Genomic DNA, 24,909 nt, shown 5'->3' with positions numbered 1-24,909 from the left:
AAAAATATGGAGTGCAGATAACACAGCAGTTTTATGTAATCTTTAGTTTTCTACAGAAATACTGATTTTACTCGTTGTCCTCTGTAGGATTTTATAGTCCTTTTGTTTTAACAGCAGCATATCCCACTGTATGTACCATCTAAGACACACATACACACACACAAACTGTGTAGGTGAAAGTTGAGACGCTAATAAATGACATTTTAATGGGGCACAAGCAAAGAGTGAAACAGAAATTAATTATGTACTAATACCATGTTATACCATGTTCTGAGTCTACAAATGCACCCACTGCAAAAAATGCATATGCAAAAAATAGACAAAAAACTTTAAATGGGAGTTGTTTTGCTTTTATTTTACAAAAAAAAAAAAAATCTATCAAAGGGGCAAGCAAAATTGACAAGATTTCTTAAAATAAGCTATATAATCGTAAATAGAAATTTTTGATAAGTCAATAATTCTTACAATAAGGAAAACAAGATTTAATGTCACGATATAAACACTTTAACACTTGCTTAGATTTCATTTGCAGTGCATTTAATTATTTTTAGCACTAACAGAGACATTCTAGGTTTACGGGAGATGGAAACTTTATAAGCAAGAGTGCTCAAGCTCAGCCTGACAAACTACTGACAGGAAACTCTAAGACCAATAGCCATGAGCCCCTTGGGTTTTCACTGATCGGTTTCATTTTGCACGTTCAACATTCCTAAACAATGCCCATATTATATGTTACTTTCCTGTAGAGTGGTTGTGCCCACTGGCAAAGAGTGCTGAAACAATGATGGACAGCTCCTTACTTGCTAGCTAACGGATAGGAAGTATATTGCTGGTTTGCTCTGTAGAAAATGTCTTCCTTCTCACTTGTGAATTGTTTCTCATGTGCTGCTGTTTCCTGATGTATTCCTGCACTTTACTGAAATCATACCTGTTGTTGGTTCCTGCCTTGCACCCATTGCAGCACAAATAGGTTTCGCTTCCCATAAACTGAAATTAAAAAGCCATTTCAGAAAATGGGTGAAATTTTGACATGGAATTTTAATGAATTTAATTATGGTGATTTTATCATGTCAGCACACAAGCCTTTATAGTCTCTAAGTTGAAATGGTTTTATAAATCCTTCCAAACCATAACCAAAAAAAAAAACAGAACACAACAGAAGACACCTAAATTAGTAGCAGATTGGTGTCCCCCTCTGCTTGTAGACTCAGAATGTCTCTGGGTTTGCCAGCCACTTGGAAGTCACTAGTCAGATTTGTTTCTAACAAAAACTGCAGGCAAAAGAACATTCTGAGTAAATCAAGAATAACTTATTTAAACACCAACAAAGCAGGGTTAGTATCATTGAGAAAAATAGAAAGAAAATGTAATGATGGCTGAGATGGGAGAAATGATGGCTGAGAAAACAATTGTCTGGGTGCTTTTTAATTTGTTTGTTTTTTTTTATTTCCAAAAAGCAGAACATTATACCAGCATACTACACAATCGGACAAATAATAATAGTAATATAACAGATACAACAACTTACTTCAAAATCAATCCAAACTAAAGAAAAATAAAAATGAAAAGGAATAAAATGCAAAACAAGATTCATAAAAGATCCCTCATCATCTTTCGAAAACAGCATGTCCTGACTAAACTGCCATCATGAAAAATCCCCTCCATCCCCTCCAGGAGGTGCTCTCTTGGAACACATTTAGCCACAGGCTCTTTCCACCATTGTGTGCTGAGAAGCACCTCTGGGGGTCTTTTCTACCCACTGCTATCAAGCAATTCAATGCTTCCACCTTATGTACTCATTAAGTTTACTTTTATTTTTTATTCACTTATCAATTAATTGATTGATTGGCTGCATTATCTCTCCTGCGAGTCTGTATCATTGTTTTTTATATTTCTGCTGCCTAATGTATCTGAAATTCTCCATGGTATTAACAAAGTCTAATCTAATCATCCCTTGTCTCTAATTGTCTATCTTTCTCACCCCTTCACAACGTAATAACCAATGCATGGTGAACGTCCTGGCACAAAAGTGCCATCCAGTTGGATGCTGTATATTTGTAGTGGTTGAAGTGGCTCCCCATTGTCTAAGTAAAGTGCTTTGAGTAGTTAGAAAAGTGCTATACACATGTAATTACATTTTTAACCCTTCACCAAGAGGTATGAAAACCAGGGTGCTTGTTAAATCTTCACTCCATAAGACATTCCAAAGCCCTTTTTGAAGTAACTTCATGTCAAACCATAAATGCAATTTTACACAACCATATGGAATATTCTGCGATCTACTGAAGAAGAATTACGTTGTCTGAATTTTTAGGCGTGGGTGCTAGTGCTATAGGCCTGGAAGTCTTGTATAGACAGAAGTCAAAATGGACAATGAAAACACAGCACTGACTCAAGAGTTAAAAACAAATAGACGCACCAGTATAAGCTGAGGTCATACACTTTACAGATATATAGGGAAAGGAAGCTCCTTAAATATTGGAAACAGAGGAGATTTTTTATATATACAGTGATCCCTCGCTATATCGCGCTTCGCCTTTCGCGGCTTCACTCTATCGCGGATTTTATATGTAAGCATATTTAAATATATATCGCGGATTTTTTGCTGGTTTGTGGATTTCTGAGGACAATGGGTCTTTTAATTTCTGGTACATGCTTCCTCAGTTGGTTTGCCCAGTTGATTTCATACAAGGGACGCTATTGGCAGATGGCTGAGAAGCTACCCAACTTACTTTTCTTTCTCTCTCTCTTGCGCTGACTATCTGTGATCCTGACGTAGGGGGTGTGAGCAGGGGGGCTGTTCGCACACCTAGACGATACGGACGCTCGTCTAAAAATGCTGAAAGATTATCTTCACGTTGCTACCTTCTGTGTGCAGCTGCTTCGTGAAGCGACATGCTGCACGGTGCTTCACATACATAAAAGCTCAAAGGGCACCTATTGATTTTTCACTGTTTTGTTTTTCTCCGTCTCTCTCTCTCTATCGCTCTCTCATACCCTGCTCCTGACGGAGGGGGTGTGAGCTGCCGCCTTCAACAGCTTTGTGCCGCGTGCTTCGCATACTTAAAAGCCAAACAGCCCTATTGATTTGTTTGCTTTCCTCTCTGTTTCTAACAGCCTGTGCTCCTGATGCGCACTCCTTTGAAGAGGAAGATATGTTTACATTCTTTTAATTGTGAGACAGAACTGTCATCTCTGTCTTGTCATGGAGCACAGTTTAAACTTTTGAAAAAGAGACAAATGTTTGTTTGCAGTGTTTGAATAACGTTCCTGTCTCTCTACAACCTCCTGTGTTTCTACGCAAATCTGTGACCCAAGCATGACAATATAAAAATAACCATATAAACATATGGTTTCTACTTCGTGGATTTTGGAACACAACCCCCGCGATGGAGGAGGGATTACTGTACAGGCATCTATGATGGCTTACAAGCCTGGTTGCAAAACTCCTTAACATTTGTCTAGAGCAGTGGTAGTCAACCTGGTCCCTACCACCCACTAGTGGGCGTTCCAGCTTTCATGGTGAGCGGTAGCGGAGCAACCAAACGGCGCTGCGATTACATACTAATCGACTAATTTAATTATAGTAAGTTGTTTTATAAAGATTTATTCTGCCAAACTTACCGAAAATCTGACATAAAGTCCTTGGTAAGTAATTATTATTATATGCTTTAACTTGCTGTAACTCTGCTTTATAAATTTTATAAAGTGAAGTTACTTCCCTACTTTATAAATCACCATTACTGTGGAACCGGTGGGCGGTTAGAAAATTTTACTACTAACAGAGATACAAAAGTGGGCGGTAGGTATAAAAAGGTTGCCTACCCCTGGTCTAGAGCAACTGTTACCTGACGATTTTAGTTTATCTTAAATGTACAAAGTCTTCTCTATTTTAATTACTTTATAAGCAGCTTTTATTAAATAATTTACTGGACAGCAGTTTTAAACAAGTTAAGTTAATGTTCAGGCTGTTTGAGTTACCAGCATAAATAATTTCTAGTTCAATGGATTATTTATTTAATTTAGCTGGCTGCTTTTCAAGCTGTGTATCATATGGCTTTATCGAATTAAAATTTTTCCTTGATAATTCTAAATTATCTTTAATATACATTGCATTTTTTCAACACATACATTGATTATAGCAAAAACTTCATACACTGTGTTCAATTTGCACACAGGAGGGTTAAAAGAAACACCAGGAGCTCAGCACATTAACGTACTGAGGTCAAGGCTAGTGTGTCAAATGGTGTCTTCATAAGAGAAGGCTGCACATTGCAAAGACTTTCTTTCACACCGGTCATTAAGGAACAGCACCACTCTTTAAAAAAACACACTTCTGTTTATCTTAAAGACTCAAAGAAAAGCATGAGCATTTCGCTACATAGGCCTAAATGACTCATTTAACTAGAAACAGAAAGTGGTTGTGATGACTAAGACAAGTCATTTTGAGGATTTCAGTACTCTACAACAGGCTGTAACTAAAAAAAATTGAGTTTGAACAATAGACCCAACATCCTTGAGGAAAAAATTAAAAACAAATTTAAGCCGTTATATAAATAATATGCTTCTTCGCTACATGCATAGAAGTATAAAACTTTATTTTCTTTATTCCAGTGAGTTCTTCTCAAGTGCAGACATTTTATACATATTTGACATTATGAAACACTAGTGATATATGAAATTGCCCTTAGATTTTTTTTGTACTGAAGTAGCATTCCAATGACTGGTTATTAGATATGAGGCAAGACTAATGTCTGGTGCATGTTACTAAACTGAGTGAAATAAACAGCATCCACAATGTCAGCTTGTCTGTGGGAGAACTGCATTGCTAACATGTAGTAAAGCAACAAGAATTGGTTCTGGCTAATGAAGCTATTATTCTAAAAAATGTATTTGTGGGTACTATAAATATGTATTTTAATAGTTATGTAGTGTAGCTACAGGTATTAGGAAACACAATGAACACATTAGCCCATTTGTTTACCTTTGCAGTGATGAGAGGCCGACTGATTGTAGCGTGACTGACCTCTGCTATTTTTTCTAGCTTTATAGTTGACCCTGTTTAATTACTTAGGTCAATTTAACTTGTTGTTATAGTTTCATATTTATATTTTTGTATCTAGCTGGGATACATCATGGCATGAGTGATTTAGTATGTCCATCTGTTAGTCCATCACTGGATTGACTGATGTCTTACCCGGGGTTGGTTTGCGCCCTGTGCGTGGCTCCTTTACCTCATTATCTGTGTTGAAGTAATTGGCTTTAGAAAATCGACAGATGTTTATATTTCACTACAGATGTCATTTGTATTATTTTAGTATTTTTTGCTCGCTTCTGACATTCTAAATAAAGAGCAAGCCCACCCATCTCACACCTGTTCTGACCAGGACTAAGAGAAAGCGGATGAAGAAATTAAATGGCTGGATGTTGTGAATTAATTCAATGCTGCAGCTGATGATAATGGCTATTTTATTGTCTTGTGTTTTGTACTACTACTGTATAATTAACTTTGTACTGCAGATGTATAGTGATGCATTTTCTTGTGCTGGCATTCCTCCAGTTTCTGTTCTAAAAATGAGAACTTTGTAAATTACGATACTTTTGTTGTATATTGCATTTATAAGACATTATGAACCTAACATGGTGTCAGAGCAGCACATGTCAATCTGAGAACTAGACAGCAATGGTTTATTTTGTAGCCTGCACATTCTCACAGTGCTATTTCCTTTTCCAGGTATTCCCTTTTTTTCCCACTTGTATTACAAAACTAGCAAATCTAAACTGACCCATTAAGAGTGTTGGTGTGTCTATATGACAGGCTGACGTGCTTCCCAAAGCTAATTTCATTCTTGTGCATGGTGATGCTTGATAGACACTGACTCCTCTCAAATGGGTCATAAAAACTGCAGGTTTAGAAAATGAATCGGTCAATGGACAACTCTAAACTCAAGAACTACTGATAAATGCAAAAGACTATACTGCTTATATGTTTGTACTACCTACTGTTTATGTCTCATAAAGATGCTTAAGTATATAAGAAATTAATAAGTACACACAGTGCTGTGTGCATCTACCTCACGGCTGTATTACACTGGGTGAAAATCCCACCCTGGCCACTGTCTGCCTGGACTTTGTACATTCTCCCTTTGTCTGATTCGGTTTTCCTCCCGTGTCTCGCAGATGTGAGGGTAAAGTTAATTCTTGACTCTGAATTGGGCTGGCATGGGCAATTGTGCTCTGCATTTGACTTGTGCCCTGTCCAGGATTGCTTTCTACCTTATGCTTGATACAGCTGGATGCGCTATGCTGGCCTGCTACCGAAAAACTGGATTAAGCAGTTTCAGTGGATGAATGAATAAAGAAAAGAAAAACAACACACAGCACTCTAGCATATATCCCTGGATAATATATATGTATATTTTTGGATTATTAACAGTCTCCAGTTTGCAATTACTAATAATTAACAAAACACAAAAAGTATGTATTTCTTTGTTGTTCTGCTTTTTTTACTGTTAAATTACAATGTATCAATAAGCAGCACAGTGTAGAAACTGTTATTACTCGATAATTAATAAGTGACAGTGAAGCTGATTTTATTTTGCATTGTCGTTTGTTTAATATTTACATTGCCATTGATTTAATATTTACAAGTATGATCAAGATAGGACTTGAGTTCAGATTTGTACTGAAAACAGGATTGAAGCACTGTCATCATTTACAATTATTTGCACTCTCATCTGAAATGAATACACGTCAATTTTCTGCTGTCAGGCAGCACAACCATCACTTAAGTTTAGACCTTTTGAACAATCATGCTGAGTTGCTTTAAAAGGCAGCCTTTAAAATCTTGAGTGCTTTGTTGTAATTTAATTAACAGTCCATCACATATCAAAGCTTACAGACTTGGAGTGGTCAATTGTCCAAATTTATCCGGGAAGGGGAAATTTCCATGTAATCCAATAAGTACGGTTACAAATGTAAAATTTTTTGAATACTTGCCTGATGCCAAATGCTGCTTGATGTTGTCTAAACAAAAAGCACGTGAAAAAAAAAATATCTTTGTTGCGTTGCTGATAATGAAGCATTCAACCAGAACCGCAACCCCACAAATTGCAATGAGATGTGCATCTCCTCACATGGACTGAATCCAAGCATCTTCTTCCTCCGTCGCCGCCTCCTCCTCCTTCACCTGGCACATCCCCCTCCCCCAAGCCCCCAAGACTCCAGGCTTTGGGCTGCCGCTGAAAGCAGCCTGCAATTGTCAGTTCACCACAAAAGGGGAACTAAAGGCAATTATTTGGGAAGAATGGAGGCGTGTACCCCTGGGACTCATCTGTGCATCTGTCCAACAATGCTGAATACACCTGAGGCTTACTGTTCAGTCAGATATGGGGCACAGAAAACAGAATAGGGGAGACCTTCAATTATGTTTGGGGGTTTTAATTAATATTTTCATTTATTAACTTTTCTATGAATTGGACATCTGAGACATAAATTTATGACATACAGCAGCTACAAGACATCATGAAATTGAGATACAGCTTCTGACTGTTTCAATGTGAAAAATTTGTGATCTTTTCAACGTGATGTGTTCAGGGTTAGTAGTCAGACTTGGGCACTAACTGCACTTAAGACTGCGTTCATTTCATAAATATTTTAAATAGAAATGTCAGAAATGAAAACAGTATTGCTTAAGAAATGTAAGTATTGGTTCATTGTAAATTGGCATTTATTTTTATTAGATTTCTAGTTAAAGATATGTAAACTTAACATGTAAACCTCAGAGTGACGTCCTGAAGCATACAAGATAATATTTCAATCAAAAATATTTAATCTAGCTAGTACAAAAGAAACACTTTTACATAAGTAGGAATTATTTTCAGTGGCATCCCACATGAAGAGTAAAACTAACTTTTAGCAGCTTGAACGGTATACTCCTTCCTCCAGATACAGTCAGAGGCGATAAAGCTCACTTGTTATTATTTGGTATCTACTTTTGTGGTCTTACAAAGAATTGAGAAACAAAAAGAAAATGGATGAACATGACCAATTGATTTGCTTTTGTAATATTACTGTTTTAATTATTTTTTAACACCTACAAGAATGCCATAGTTAAAGAGCTACATGAAGTAACCAAATTTCTGTTTATAGTGTATAGCACCTATCTGAAGTGAATACAATCCCAAGCCACTCTACAAATGCATTGCTGTATTGCAGTTGTTTATGTGTATATATTTTATATTTGGAGCACAGGCAGATTAAGCAACACATTTGGATTCTTTATTTAATCTTTATCACTTACATTCTTTTTTCCCCCCTTGCAGTTGTGCTCGCCGACACTTTCATGATTTTGACTTTCCTGGAAAAAAATAAGGTGTGCTATGTCCAGTTCACTAAAAAACAAAGCTCCCCTGATCTGAGCAGAAGACTGGAAAAGCTTTCAATTTCTGAACTCAAGGTAGCTATAATTTTATGTCCTGTTTGATTACATTACCACCAGTGCTCAGTATCTCTAGGAGTCCCATTAGGAGATCCAGGTTAAGCAGTATGTTTCTAAGCACTGGATACGATTAAACAGTAATGGGGTTAATCTTTTTAACAGGGTTGTAAGTGGATCACTTTCAGTTCTAAATTGAAGAAATGTCTGCTTTGTTAAACGGCATTGGAATACAAATCCAAATGTCAAGAAAAAATATACATAATAGAAATAAGGGGAATGCCTGGATGCTAATGATAAAACACATGATTAAGTAAAGGAATGAATTTTAAATCAGTCTGACAAAACATAATACATGTCAAAATGCTTGCAGTAAATTATCTATAGCTTCATTTTTGAGGTTTTTCATTTTGATCACGTTTTTGTCTTTTATTGCCTATCAAAGATGAGGGGTGGAAGTAACAAACTCGGTGGATAATTTGTGTCTTCATCAGTTACAACTAGACGTATGACTAAAAACTAATGAATGCACACTTAGCACATGAGGAAGGTTTGTCTATTGCACATTAGGTGCCTATGAGCCCTTATTTATATTTTCTTACGGACTTGTTCAGCAGTGAGTGGAGCAGCACCATCCTCTCATTCTTCTTATGAAACCTACTGTGGCAGGAAAGTGCATAGCCAATTTTCCTCTTCTGTAGAAATACAGAATAAACCAGCTTTGGGCCACCTCATTCTTCTGAATGTGTATATCAAATATATAGACTTATATAAAATTACACAGCAGGAATATTCTGAAAAATGTGTAGTATGGAAATAGCATCTGCTAAAATGCAGAATTTTGCATCCTAGAAGGAATGCAACAAATTAACGGACACAGTAAGACACTTCTATTAGCAGTTCCATGTTTTTTATTGAATAAGAAAACATTTAAAAATGATCTTTTACCAGATTGCCCAACAGATTGGAACAGCGTCTCAGACTTTATCAGGCTTTCCTTTAGCTACTTTAAGAGAACTATATGTATTTGGAGCACCGGAGCCTGAGATTGCTACCTCTTGGCCAGATCATTGTTAGTCTCCACAAAGGTTTTAAAGAAAGAGTTCTGATTGAGATCCCTCTGTGTAAAGAAATGGGGTGCTTCCTCTCCCCCATTCCTCTTGTAGGAGGTAAAGGGAGGCATGTTTTCCTTGGACCAAACACTTGTAGTTGAGTGAGAGCAGGGTAATGTCCCAATAGGCAGACTGACAGTCAAGGCAGGACCATCTCAACCTACTTCCAGATCAATGGCAATGGTACACATTTCAGCATTAGCAGTTCTATTGTCCACTAATTTTTGGAGGACCCTGCATGCATTACTCAGCAAACAAGTGGACTAACCTGTGGCAATATTGTGAAAGAATATTATTCAAATGTCAATTCAGATATCTTAAAAATCTGTGAATATAATGTAAGCAGTATTAATCTGGCACATTCTGTTGCACGTTTAGCTACTTTTGTGATGGTTAAAGGCGTTTTTTTTTTTTTTCTCTTCATTTTTGGCACCATGGTCATTTAAGGTTATTTAATTAGCTCATCAATGTACATAATTTAGGAATTACAGTCAAAGTCAAGGAAAACTCTTTTTTATCATATTAGTGTGAACGTCTTTTTATTTTAAATTTCCAGCCTTAGAGTTAATGCCATCTCCTAAATTAAAAGATTCCAGAGTGAATGGGACTGAATTCATTTTACGAGATTGTAAATGAAACACACTGCAGAGTCAGCAGAACCTGCAACACATCAAAGAGGATCCTCGATAGTGCTGATGAGCAAACAGTGAGCATTTGAAGATGAAAATGATACAACAGATATTGATTGCAAGTTCTGTATGATGAAATTGCACACATCTCTTTATATTAAATTTATGGTTTCAATATATTATTATTAATATTTATGTTCAGACATTCTTTTGCTGTTATTGTTCATTCTTGACAGCACTTTTACTAAAAACTTTGCATTACTGGTGCTATTTTTAGCAAGATGTATAAATGGTGTTGCTGTTGTTATATTCATAAATAAATAAAAATAGATATCTGGAGAAATACTTCAGGTATATTAATACTGTTACTATTCAGAATCAGAATCAGAATATCTTTATTGTCATTGTAACAAATACAACGAAATTAGGTGCAGTCCCTACGGTGTCAAAATATAAATAAATATAATTACAAAAGGATAAGAAAGGATAAGAAGAAATAAGGTAGAACACAAGCATTCAACATAAGACCTTAATTGCACCTGAACACTATTGCACAAGATTAATATTTTTATTATTTTTGTTATTTTTATTATAAGTAATACATGACTTATTCCATCAAAGATTTTCCAAATAGTTTTGCCTGCTGAATCCACAACCCCAAAAAAATCTTGTTTTGACACGACAGGTTCATTTCATGTGAAATAATTGTGTTTTTTCAACCTCAGTAATTCCTATTATTTAAGGAAAATGTATCCATGCATTCAAAAGCGTTATTAATATTTTAATGTCATTTAATGAAGTGTTTGGGTTTTTAGTAAAATATTTTAAATTATTGTGGTATATGGCTGCATTATCTATCTATCTATCTATCTATCTATCTATCTATCTATCTATCTATCTATCTATCTATCTATCTATCTATCTATCTATCTATCTATCTATCTATCTATCTATCTATCTATCTGTTATATAGTTCCTTTCTCATCTATCAGTATATGCAGTTTTCACTAGAAATTGTAATTCAGATTGTAAACTGAAATTTTCATTTGAGTGTGTCAATTCAGAATTTGTTATCAAATTGTAATTATATTTTAAAATATATATTTTTATTTTATTTTTTATTTAATGTACTTTTATTTATAATTTTTATTTTAAGCGTTTTCTTTCTTATTTCCGTTATTGTTGCTAACCTACCACCAATCTATCTATTTAAGGTTTATGTGCCTTTTGCTTAAGAATGTTACATTTAAATACATTTTCTCATGCATTATTTTAAAAATGTGCAACGAGTAACTCAATATAAAATATAATTTTTAAGAAAGTGTTTGTTGAGTAGGAATAAATAAAATATTTTGGACATGTGAGGAATGCCATAATTGCAAAGATTGCCTTTACCTTTGATGTTCATTCAGGTTAGAAGGAGGTCAGCAATAGTTTGGTTTGTGCAAACAGAAAATACTTTTTTATTTGTACACATAAATTTCAGCTAAGGATTTTAAGGCATTAACCCCATTTTAATGGCCTCAATTGAGTGGTGAGATCACAATTTGGATGAGCCTGATTATTTACTAAATACAATACATAAATGCATTGGGTCCTTAACACCCATTGCACTCTGGCATTATCGCATTACCGTCATCCTTTGTTGCCGTGCAGACGGGAATATGAAAGCAATCTGTCCTGTAGTGAGACTGGCTCCAGAAGCATTTTCCTGATAAGAGGACCCCCTGCCCTTCGCTAGTGTTTGGTCCAGTAGGCTAAGCTGTGCGCCTAATCCCCAGAAAGTGGTTCGATTATTGCTGACCAGCAAAGGCAAGATGGTATTTTTTTTTCCTTTTGCTATCAGGCTGCTATTAATTCCTTGACTGGAAATGCAGTGCAATCTATATATGTGAAGTTGTTTATCTGTTTATATATTTTGGGAAAGATGGAGAAGCTGCATGCCTTGTCCAAATGGTCTGCTGCTCATGTTTTCAAACAAGTGCATCTCAAAGTAAAATTGCTCTGAAAAGAAATACACATTTGATAAGTGCCTAATAGAGTTGTATTCTAATATACCAGAGAGCAATCGAGAGTTAAAAAGGTATATTTAAAAAATATGAAAGAACATTGCTAATTGTCATTTTTCTTGTTTTGATGTAACCAAAATAAATAAGGGTATTAAAGTTTTAAATATGCTAGTTAATTAAAATGTATTCTTAAATTCTTTTCCTGGTAATTTAATGAAGAAATTTGGTGTAAATTAATAATCAAAAAGGAAGTAAATATATACATACATGAATAAAAGATTGATGTAACTTTAAATTGACAGCACTTTTATCTCCTTTTTTTTTATATTGTCTCTAGAAATCTCTGTAGTCAATAAATAAATTGTAGCTGTTGTCTATGTAGGACCCCGGCTAATTAACAGAATTCACTCCTTGAAATATTCAGTGCTCGACGAGAGTCAAGCACCCTAAGAAATATAAATTACAGGATAATATCAAGTGTGTGTGTGTGTGTGTTTTGCATCAGGTCTCCTATGTGGATTTACCAGGACCATCTGGACGAAGGGTGGATCGCCACTTGGCTTTAAACTGCTTGCAGGATATGGCTATTTGCTGGTGGCCAACAATTAATGATAGTGCCTGGCCTTGGTCTCCGATTTCCAGTGAGAGAGACAGAGCCAACCTGGTGTTACTGGGGTGCACAAATGATAGCTTTCAGGTAAATTATTGGTCTTTTTCTTTTGACATGTTTTAATTTGATAAAATGTGTATTAAAAGTGTAAATCAGCTTTGAAAAACCAATGCAAATCTTTAAATAAGGCACACTTCTTTTAATGAGATAAAAATTAATTTGGGTTGCTTTTTCAAAAGACTTTCTGTAATTACATAGAAAAATGCATCAAATACTTAGCCGCATGCAGATCACTTCAACTAATTTCTCCTTTAATCTGAATAAATCTGTCCGGGTGCCGTCTCCCTATGATACTCAGCTGGAATTAGGGAGTCCAAAAAGGGATGGATGGATAAATGCTTGGATGGTTTTATTAGCTGTTCAGGTTACTTGTTTTCTCAGCCCACATTTAAAATGTGCATTGTATATGCTTGTTCAGATTTTATATTTTCTACTCAAGATATCACAAATGCAAATGCAGAACATCTACTGGGTGTTAATTTAGTCTAATAATAAAAATGCAGATGATGGTTAGTCATAAATGCATGGAAACACTGCTGTTCTGCATGTTGCTTGAATGTTGTTTAAAGCTCCCTCACATTGCTTTTTTCACAATGAATACATGGTGATCACATAAAAATGAAATTATAAAACCCTTATACATTTGTTGTTTGTTCACTCACTTGCTTAGGTATCATCTTAAGGTTTAATAACTGATCTGGGATTTCTTTACGTTGACGTTTCACATGTACTAAGGGTTTCCTGTTTTCTGCAGTTTCTACGCACTGTGGCCACAGTTCAACAACGTCACCCTGCCAACATGTTTTGGCAATTATTCCTCGTCTTTAGCACTAATCCCGAGTCATATATAACTGTGAGAGTCGTATTAGTGTACCTGTTTAAAGGCAATAGCATTCTTTCAATTGCTGATTTAGGTAAATCATTATTTGTTTGCCTTTTCCTGATATTTTTTTCGAATCAAGTCCTTAACTCACCCTGGGGGATCACCTCCTCTCTGTATTGCTTGCAATTTTACCTAACACGCTTCCACGACACAGAGAGTCAAATATTTAAAGAATGATCTTCTTTGGAAGTGGAAAACAAAATCTTGGTAATTTGTAACGAAATGCAAAGCCACGTCCGAAAATGGAAACAAGTACGTTATGATAATAAGCAAGTTATGAAAATAAATGCAAAATGGTGCAATATATTTATTTAGTCTGTTTGGAGTATGTAAGGGATTTATCTGAGTCCTTCACCTATTTTTCTACGCTCAAAAAACATGAAAGTCCTTCCTTGCATCATTTCTAATTAAAGTGTTTGTTGTCATTTTCAGATCCACAGTGTGAAATTAAGCTAGCAGTTTATGTAAGACCCATGGAGTAAATCAAACATTTTTCTCATCAGAAAGACAGGGACTTCAATCACTTCGAGCTTAGATATATGTTTCTTTTGTTAGGTTTTCTATCTGCATGCTAAACCAATTTTCTACTTAGACTCTAGCATTTAAAACTGTTATTTAGTCCCCTATGTGGTCTTTATCCCTACCCCATACTGATAAGCAGTGCCATTGCAAAAAAAATCCTTAATTATTCAGGCATTTAACATTTATAATGATTTGTAGTTCACACATTGAAAAACAAAACAAACATTTGCCAGAATTGCTCCTGTACTGGCAGATGTTATGCATGTATAAAAAAATCTTGTGTTTTTGTTTATTTTTTACATGCTTTATTTTCAAGTGATGATTCGCTTTGCACTATGTAGTATTACAGGGCAAAATTGGTGTTTCAGAATTTTCCCAAAATAAAATGCCCTTGAATAATTTATCATAATGGTCAAAACATAGCTGCCAGGTTCAGAGTTCAGTGCGTATAAATTGTGTCACCCAGCTGACACGTGTGCACTTTCTTATAATTAATGTTTTTAAGCCCCAGTGCAAACAGTCAAGCTTCTCTCTTGGCACTCTGCATGCTTGCTTCCTTGAAACGGCAGGGAAGTAAAATGTTATGAGTGCTCTGCCCTTTGTTGTCAGTTTGAGAAAACCCTGAAATCCAGGAGCTTCTGGGAGTGCAGTGCACTAACCCTTCCTTGTGTCTGGCCAGTATGGGAGGCTTCCTTTGACAGCTAGAGGTCTGCAGGGTGCAGTTATGGTGCCTCTGTGGGGAGTGCTCCCTCTCTTGTAGCTGTGCGTCACGCCAGTAGCCCAGCTGGCCTTTCAGGATGATGGGGTGTTGCTGAGGGTAGCATCTTTTAGATGGCACTTTGCAGTGGCTCTGGCATTGACTTTTTGGACTGTCTTGCTCAATTTCTCGGTATTCCTCTTTGAATGAAAATACATTCTCTGTTCGGATATGTGGAAAGATGAGACACATTTATTCATGTTACTGCTTGTTTTACCAATAGTGGTAGCTTTCAAAACATTGAATTACAATCAATATATCTGGTAAATACTTCCATATTACTAAATAACACAGCAAGAATTTTACTATCTATCAACATGATATGAAAATCTCCATTTCTAGATATCTTGTCCAGTAAAGGGTTCCAACAGATTTAAACTTAGGGATTAGTCCATAAAGTCTATCAATACTCTTTTAGTTTCCTTCTGCTCAAGTCATACTGATGTGATGTACACAAAGTCCTGTATTATGTTGAATTAATTCAAAATTAATTGTTAGGTCTTTCTCTGCCGTTGTTGGCTGTGTTTTCCATTCAGACCACTACTTTGCAATCAATGTGTTAATACAATATATTGTAAAAAGACGCTATATAGCACCCGACCCGACACAGATTTGACACGGGAGGCACTCGTGAAATAAAATAAACTTTTTATTTTCTTTAGCTGGAGGGCACATCTTCCCCGTAATCCCTCCAGCCACAACACAGTCCCAAGCACAAGACACACAATACTCCTTTCTCTTTCACCACCACTCCTCCACAGCTTTGTCCTCCTTCCACCCGACTCTGGCCATTGAGTGGTGGTTGCTGACTCCTTTTATGGCCCACCTGAAAGTGCTCCAGGTGCTTGATCACCTGTTTCCAGTTGCACTCCTGGGTGGGACTTAAGATTAGTCCAGCTGGGCTCAGGGACCCATGCCGTACCCCCTGGTAGCCACTCCAGACCCCAACAGGGCTGTGGAGAACTCCATCTCCCATGAAGCCCTCCGAGAGACTGAGGCAGAGGGACCCAGAGGGGCAGCCATCCAGCGTCCAGGAGGAGGTACTGCACTGTCCAGGGCTGTTCACCCTGAATACACATTGAAGGGGCATCCCGGCCAGGCATGGGACCTGGCCGTCCACCACAATATATACCACTTATTTAATATATGACTTGAGTGTGAGGAAAATTTTGGGTCTCGGTCAATGCAGCTATAAAATGTTAACTTACTGTGTATAGCTACATGAGATAAATGACCATTTTATTAATCATCCATTTAAATATTTAAAAATAGAACTAATAATACTTCCGTTTTACTGTGCTGTGCGAAGTACAATATTGTGATTCCTTTCTGTATCTTTCATTGTCTCATGCCTTTGAGCTAAAGGTTGGTGCTAAGCTGGTTTGGCACAGCTCAATCCCCTCAACTGGCAATGCTTCTTTTGTACATGGGGAGGTCACCTATCTGTCAACAGCCCTCCTTTCTTGGCAGGGGAATTATGAACATTCAGAAAAGCTTGGCTTGGATCTTCTGAATAGCAAGTGATAAACAATGGCTTGTAACAGCTTTATTTCCTTACATGTGTGCGATGAATTCATTAAGTTAATGTTTATTTTCTATCAAGTATTTCACCAAACTTTGAGCAATTCTGTTACAAAAAGGTAAATAATTAAATCCATTAAGTGTTAGTGGACATACAGTAAATTTAGCTTATATGATCTGGTCACTGAAGATATGAATAACAATTAAATTAAAAAGTAAGCAAGAGTTTTCATAGGTAGGGATACAGTTAAGAATTATACTAAGGTTGCTCATAGAAAAGGGTTGAAAGCCGATATTTACAGGCTTTGACACTACAATGTTTATATGGTCCTTACTGATACATGTAGGGATTACAGTGAAATTCCTAATTGCATGTGCTAATCAACATGCAGCCCCTCATGGAAAGAGATGAGCTTTTGGAGTTGTTCTGTTTTGCAATAACAAGTAGCTTGTTTTAATGTATTTACATTAACATAAAGAAGTGCATTGACACATAACCATTGATCATTGAGCATACCCAAGGCTAAGATGTTTATAGAGCTGAGTGTTGTCAGTCAATATATGAAGAAGGAAGTCATGTTGGTGACTTGTTTAAAACAAGGAAAATGTGTAGATTTTGAAAATCCTGCTACACAAAAAAAGGAAACTGATAAGTCAGCCTGCAGTGGGCTGGCGCCCTGCCCGGGGTTTGTTTCCTGCCTTGCGCCCTGTGTTGGCTGGGATTGGCTCCAGCAGACCCCCGTGACCCTGTAGTTAGGATATAGCGGGTTGGATAATGGATGGATGGATGGATGATAAGTCAGCAGACTCGTGAAACAGTACTATTAGCTACATGAACTTGAACCGCAATAGTACAGTAACACCATTTTCTGTGAAAAAGTACATAATATGTTTAAAATCCACATTGTTCTTTATTTTCATATGTTCAGACACCTCTCAGAAAAAAAACATCAGTCTTCTTTTTAATACACCTGCATTTCACTAAAGAGTCATGGGGAGCTGGAGCCAATTCCAACAACATCAGACTCATAGCAAAAACCCACTCTTAATGAGATATAATAATTCATTACATTTATATAGCGCTTTTCTCAGTATTCAAAGCGCTATCCACACAGGGAGGAACCGGGAAGCGAACCCACAATCTTCCACAGTCTCCTGACAACTGATTTAGAGTTGTCTGTCATCCCAGCATGCATTTCTTTGATGTGAGGAAGGAAACCAAAATGATTTGCTCAGAGTCAAAATACAAGCACACAGGGAAGAACTCGTGCATTGCACATAGGTGGTACTGAGATTCTGAGAGCAGCACTATTAACTGTCAACAGTCCTCACAGGTAAAATGTAAGACAGTAAAATTACCCTTACAAATTACATCTTGCCTGAAGAAGGGGCCTGAGTTGCCTCGAAAGCTTGCATATTGTAATCTTTCTAGTTAGCCAATAAAAGGTGTCATTTTGCTTGGCTTTTCTCTACATTCATAATGGCTAACACGGTACAACACCCTAGTCTTACAAAATAGAAACACATGAAAATATATTTGAATGAAAATGTTACTACACTTACAGTATATGAGTATATTTTAAGAATAAGTGTATTACAATATCTTGAAGTATATTGAAATGTATTGTTAAATTATTGCCATTTTGGTATTGCAATATATTTTTCAAAATCTAAAAATATATTTCTTAATATTTTTTAAAATACTAGGAATAAAATACTGTAAATACATGTTACAAAATATTGACAAATGTTTTAAATAGACTATAATACTAATTATAATACACTACAATATATTTTAAATTTTATTTTATATTTCAAAATGCTTGTCATTTTTGTATATTGCATTATATTTCAAAAATATTTGAAAATACTATCTAGTAGATATCTCATAGGAGTTTCTTATACTGAGACGTATTCTACAGTTAAGCATTGTGTGAAACAGCAAAAATTATAAACATTTTCTTTATCGAGTACAAGTAAGCAATAAAGTTGTAAACTGAGGCCTACGTTTGATGGCAGAAAGACATACCTGAACTGTTTTTATTGACTTGCAGGGAGATCAAAATAAATTGAAATCACTGGGACGACTTGTTTAGCATTGTCCAAGTAAAAAGATAAAGCATGAATGATGCCGTAGGACTGATCACACTGTGTATTGCATGCCGTATACACAATATACTGTATTTGTAAATATGATTATTACAATACATTAATTGAAATATGTTTCCTAATATTTCAGATATTACACCAAAAAGGTTTTTTGCTGAAGTCCTGATGTATTTACTGTCTTAAACTGAATTGCAATTAAAGTTACGCAACAACTATTTTTAAATCTAAACATTCAATTTATTTTTTCAGTTTAAAATGTTTTACTTCTTCATGTAAAAATATTTAAATATGTTGTGTGCATGGAATAACAATATGACATTTATGTTATACAGTAGAAAAGGAAAGTTATAGTTATTCTGTTGTGGGCATTATATTCAGAATTAACACCAAATACATTTTTTTTTCATTTCCAGCTAACATGTGCTTGTTTTAATTTAACACAAGGTAAAAAAAGATCTTCCAAAGTTTTTATTTTTTGATACAAAAAAGAGCAAGTTTTATTCTTTTATTGAAAAATGTACAGGGTAGAAATGGGTAGTTCTGCCTCCTCGCAGGTCCGGCTTGCTGGGTTTGAATCTACTCCCCAGTTGAGGACCCTGTGGCCTTTACACATTCTTCTTTCCTTTGGGTATTCCAGTTTTCTTCCCACATCCCCAAAGACATGCAGGTTAGGATAATTGCCAATTCCAAATTGGTCATGTGCGTGCATGTGTGTGTCCAGATCTATGTGTATATCCAGATCTATGTGTGAGTGGTCCAGATCTATTTTTTGTTCTTGTACACCTGCGTCCCTGTATTGCATTTAACAAGTTTGAGAATGTAATATTGTGTTGTTACATGAATAATACAAGAAATGCTTACTGGGCTGTCAAACATTTTTACTATCTGCTAATTTTTTTTTTCAGTGTACAATTCATTTTCACTTACTTTTTTCTTCTACAGATGTTTTTTTTTTCTGGTTTAAAAATGTGTCTTACGACTGTACAGGGAAAGAAGAACAGTGAAGTAAGTAGTGTTGAAGGGAACCGGATAAAGAAATAATGTGAGGTAGCTATAGAAAGCACTCGGGGTCAATTACAAACATAGGAGGGTTTGCGTTTTTAATGTAGCATGTCAAAAATGCAGATCAGCCTATGACACAAGTAAGCATTGACATAATACATTAAATTAACAAAAATAATTAGCTGCAGAATAAGTAAATTATAAAAAAACACAATATTTCAACTATTAACTCCTCATTAAATGAAGAAAGCTGGCAAATGACTGACAGCCTTGATTTGCATTGATTTTTTTATGATGTTTTTATTATTGATTTTTTTAATGAAGTTAACTCATATATGTTTTCTTTTAGTAATGCACTCTAATACAGACCAACTCCAACTCAATAGCATTAACATTTGTGACACATAAACAATCTCACAACATCATATGTAAATTAAATTCATTACCTACTAAAGTATTCATAAAGACAGGAATCATACTGCCAGAAGTATTGTACAGATTGTAGCTCATAATATTCTATAGATTTTACTAATAAAAGCATGAAAATCTTTTTTTTTTTTTGGTTTATAAAGTTTGCTATCACTAAAGCTCAACTCAAGCATTGTAGTCCAGGCACATGCACATCAACCTGCAGAGTGAAATAAGGAACATAACTGAAAATTACCGTAATCTTCGTAAATCTGATTTGCTCACATCAAATCTAAACACTTGTTAGTCCCTGTACTGAATTTAAAAAAAAAAAAAAAATATATATATATATATATATATATATATATATATATATATATACAGTATATATATATATATTTATATATATATATATATATATATATATATATATATATATATATATATATATATACACATACATATATATACACACAAACGTATGTATGTATATACATATACATATATATATATATATATATATGTTGTGGCGAGTGGCTGGGGGTGGTACCCAGCTGGGACGCCCAGGAGGAACGGAGGAGGGCTTACGCCTCCTACAGACCACGAGGGGGCGACCACCCTGGTGGCTTTGGGGACCACGGGAACAGACCTTAGAATCTCAACCCTATAGGTGCCCATGGTCACTGCCAGAGGGTGCCCCAATGCCTGAGGAGCCCTGGCCCTCAGCACTTCCTCCACACCCGAAAGTGCTAGGGGGAAGAAGACCAGGGACACCCGGAGTGCTTCCGGGTGCGCAGCCGGTACTTCCGCCACACTGGTAAGTGCCGGCGGAAGCTAATCGGGAGGCACCTGGAGCATTCGATGGCTGGAGTCGGGAGTGTAGAAGACGACGTCTTGGTGGAGAGGAGTGGAGGCAGACCTCAAGAGGCAAAGGCATTGGGAGGCCTGGACTTTGGGGGAGTTTTGGGGTTGTGTGTTCACTGTAAACATGTATAATAAACTTGTGTTGAGTGAACCATCGGTGTCCACCTGTCTGTGTCCGGATCATGCTCCACAATGTATATGTGTGTATATATATATATATGTATATATATGCATATGTATATATGATATATATATAGGTATATTGTAAGATTCAACAGATCACGGTAAAGAGTTGGAGCACCTCCTGGTGACACTGTATAATTAAAAAGCAGAAAAATAAATAATGATTGAAAAGAAGGTCTTTTCAGATGTGAGTTCTGCATTGGACTGCTCTCAAAATGGCCAAACAGTGCACCACTCAAAGTATTTAACCCGCTGTATCTGAGTGTGGAATCACAGCTATAAAGCAGTTGATCGGATTATCAGGATGCAGTATCTAGTACACGGTGTCTCAGCCATGCACACAGTCTGTTTGAACTACTTCATTACAGTGTGGCAAATGCTTCAGAGCCTTTCCTGTAGGGACCTCGCGCTTCAGAAACCGTTTCATCCCAAGAGCTCTAAATGTACTCAAATCAGTCCATCAAGTGTTCCTGGTAGAACTGTTTGTACTTATAAGTACAATCACCTCACTGTAAACTTGCACTACAGTTATAATATTGCACAACCTGAGCCACTTTATAAAGTGTGTATTTACATATGATGACTACTGGCTTCTAAGTCGAGTTAGGTTTCCAAGCGCTATCTTCTTGGAACTCTTGATATCATTTTTAAGATGAAATTAAGTAAAGTATGTTTCTTACATTATACAGATAAGTTTTTAAACTTCATTAAAATAATGTATATTGTTAATAATTTAACACGTAAGGACACGGTGGACAGTGGCAGCAATGAGCTGGCGCCCCATTCAGGGATTGTTCATGCCTCACGCTGTATGCTTGCTGGGATTGGTGTGACCCTGGATTAATAGATGGATGGAATAATTAAACATGTACTACAAAGATATTTCTATGTTCCATAAAAGAGTTGAAGAATCAGCGTTCTAAGCTTACAGATGGCGTAGCATCTATTACAGAGCTGATCGTGTGGCAATTGGTTACTTGGACAAAGAAAAGGAAGGAGAACAATTGGAGATTAGTACATTTGAGAGAGACAGTACTGCTGCAATAAATTATTTCATCAAAGGTCGCACACGGAGCAACAAGGATCTTGCGGGAGGCAGGAACAATCTCTGGACAAGGTGCCAGCTCATCGCTAATTCTGTGTGTGCTTTAATTCCTGTCATTATGAAAATGGTATCAAGTATACATCTTAATATTTAAATTGTTCAGAGAACTGTAATATCATGAATGTAGTGTATTATGTGTGTTGTCGGCGGAAGAGAAAGCCTGTTTAAGAAGTACGTAGTGATTCACACACATAGAGTACATAGAAGAACACATAGAATACAAAGCGTTTAATGTACTACTTTAGATATGATGGGATCTGAGAAACTATTAAATTAAATGATTTTACGATGAAGTTTATGATGTTCTACTTTAATGACAAAATAAACTACGATTAAAGTTGAAATTTCGAGATTAAAGTTGACATTTGGACATTTTGTTTCAGCTGTGTCCCTATTTTGTTTTTCTTTTCTCTGTACACTAATACGCTTCCATATGATACTCTGACAGTGGGCTATGACTCGCCTTTTCACAGTGACTTTGATATCTGACCACTTCTTATTTGTTTTGGGCACTTTGCGACTTTCTGAACTTGAACTTACGAGTTTCTCTGCCACTCTGTTACTCGATCAACTTCCTTCTGTTGTTTATATCACTGTTTAAACAAACAAATAATACTTTTTCTTTCCTCTACTTGCTATTTGCTGAAATTCTTCTTTTCCCCCGTGCTTTTCCCATTGTCTTTTCACAGAAAGCAAAACATAAGGGGCTATTTACAGTATATTGATTTGTATATTCAAAGAGGTGTAATTCTGGGAGGAGTCTGGGAGGGGCAGCAGGCACGTGCATGAGTGTTATATTTCATGCAGACCGAGATTTATGTAGTGGAAGAATGTGGAAGTTGGCGTACATACAGATTTATGCATCTGGATTTTTTTGTGCGTACGTACATTTCCGCTTTTGTCCATACGCCATGTTTTAGTGTGAATTCTACACACAGCGTTATGCATGATGCTCCTGGTCTGCAGAGGAAGTAAGAGAACAGGCATTAGAACACATCACCAACCCCTGGAGCGGCATGTAAGTACAGTCACAAGATCCCTTAAGTTGTCTCCTATGTTTTTATATATATGTATATATATATATATATATATATATATATATATATATATATATATATATATATATATATATATATATATATACACACACACACACGCACACTCACCTATCAACCACAACATTAAAACCACCTGCATAATATTGTGTAGGTCTGACCTGTTGAGTTCTGTTGAGCACTTTCCACAGACGCCCAATTGGATTGAGATCCGAGTAGTTTGGAGGCAACACCTTGAACTCCTTGTCATGTTTCCTCAAATACTGTAATTCTTGAACAATTTTTCCAGTATAGCAGGTCGCTTTATCCTGCTGAAATAGGCAGCTGCCATTAGGGAATACTGTTGCCATGAAGGTGTGTAAGTGGTCTGCAACAATCTTTAGGTAGGTGGTATGTGTCAAAATAAGTGAATGCCAGGACCCAAAGTTTCCTAGCAGAAAATTCCCTAGAACATCATGCTATCTCTGCTGGCTTGCCTTTCTTCCTACAGTGCATCCTGCTGCCATTTCTTCTTCAGGTAAACAACAGGCACGCACTCGTCCATTCACATCATCTAAAAGAAAACATGATTCATCAGACTGGACTACCTTCTTACATTGCTCCATGGTCTAGCTCTGATGTTCACATGCCCATTGTAGGTGCTTTCAGCAGACAGGGGCCAGCATGGGCAATATGATCGGTCGGCAGCTACGCAGCCCCATGTGCGGCAATCCTGTGATGCACTGTGTGTTCTGGCACATTTCTCTTGTGGCTAGCATTAAAATTTCCAGTAATTTGTGCTACAGTTGCTCTTCTGTGAGATCAGACCAGACAGGCTAGCCTTCACTCCCCATGTATATCAATAACCCTTTGGCGCCCATGACACTGTTACTGGTTCACTGGTTGTCTTTCTTTAGACCACTTTTGATAGGTACTATCCACTACATATACCAGGGAACACCCCACTTGACCTGCCGTTTTTTAGATGCTCTGACATGGCTATTTAGTAATCACAATATGGATGTGGTCAAAGGTGCTCAGATTCTTAAGCTTACCCATCACCTTCAAAAACTGAATGTTCACTTGCTGCCTAATAAATCCCACCTCTTGACGGAACTGAAAGGGCTCTGTAACTTAACAGTGTTACTTTAGACTTCAGATGCAATGCATGATTCACATTACAGTGGTCCAGTAATTCTGAAACTCAGTCCTGGGGACCCAGGTGGCTAAAGGTTCTTGTTCCAAACAAGTTCTGTTTCCTACTTGGATGCCTAGACTAATGTCATTTTCTAAACTGCTTTGTTCTGAGTAGGGTCAGGGGGTTCTGGAGCCTGTCCCAATGAGCACAAGGTGCAAGGCAAGAACAAACCCTGGACAGGGCACAGTCAAATCAGGGTGAGCTCACACACACGCACACTTATATGCATACACACTCATATAAACACCAGCCACACATTAGGGCCAATTTAGTATCGCCAGTCCACCTAACTTGAATGTCTTTGGACCGTTGGAGGAAACATGACCACCTGGAGGAAACCCACACAGACACAAGGAATACACAGGGAGGACCCAGGACACAAACCCTGGTCTCCTTACTACATAGCAGCAGCGCTACCACTGTGCTGCCCTCCATTACTTAACTTTTGTTGTTTTGGGGTCAATGT

The 24,909-nt window shown here is 36.6% G+C and overlaps 1 protein-coding gene across 3 annotated transcripts in view; it reads left to right on the top strand.

Moving 5' to 3' along the window:
* Positions 1-24,909, top strand: part of wdpcp (WD repeat containing planar cell polarity effector) — a 424,187-nt gene that overhangs the window by 287,969 nt on the left and 111,309 nt on the right. For all 3 annotated transcript variants that reach the window (XR_007933616.1, XM_051919684.1, XM_028820594.2), the window contains 2 exons: positions 8,325-8,458; positions 12,693-12,884. Coding sequence is in view for 2 of the 3 variants with exons in the window: in XM_051919684.1 (XP_051775644.1) it covers positions 8,325-8,458; positions 12,693-12,884 (326 nt within the window). In the remaining variant the exon portion in view is untranslated. The remainder of the gene's footprint in view (positions 1-8,324; positions 8,459-12,692; positions 12,885-24,909) is intronic.

Source organism: Erpetoichthys calabaricus, chromosome 15 (assembly GCF_900747795.2).
Source record: "Erpetoichthys calabaricus chromosome 15, fErpCal1.3, whole genome shotgun sequence".
Lineage (NCBI taxonomy): Eukaryota > Metazoa > Chordata > Cladistia > Polypteriformes > Polypteridae > Erpetoichthys > Erpetoichthys calabaricus.
Note: the sequence above shows the minus strand (reverse complement) of the source record. Positions and strands in the feature narration are given on the sequence as shown.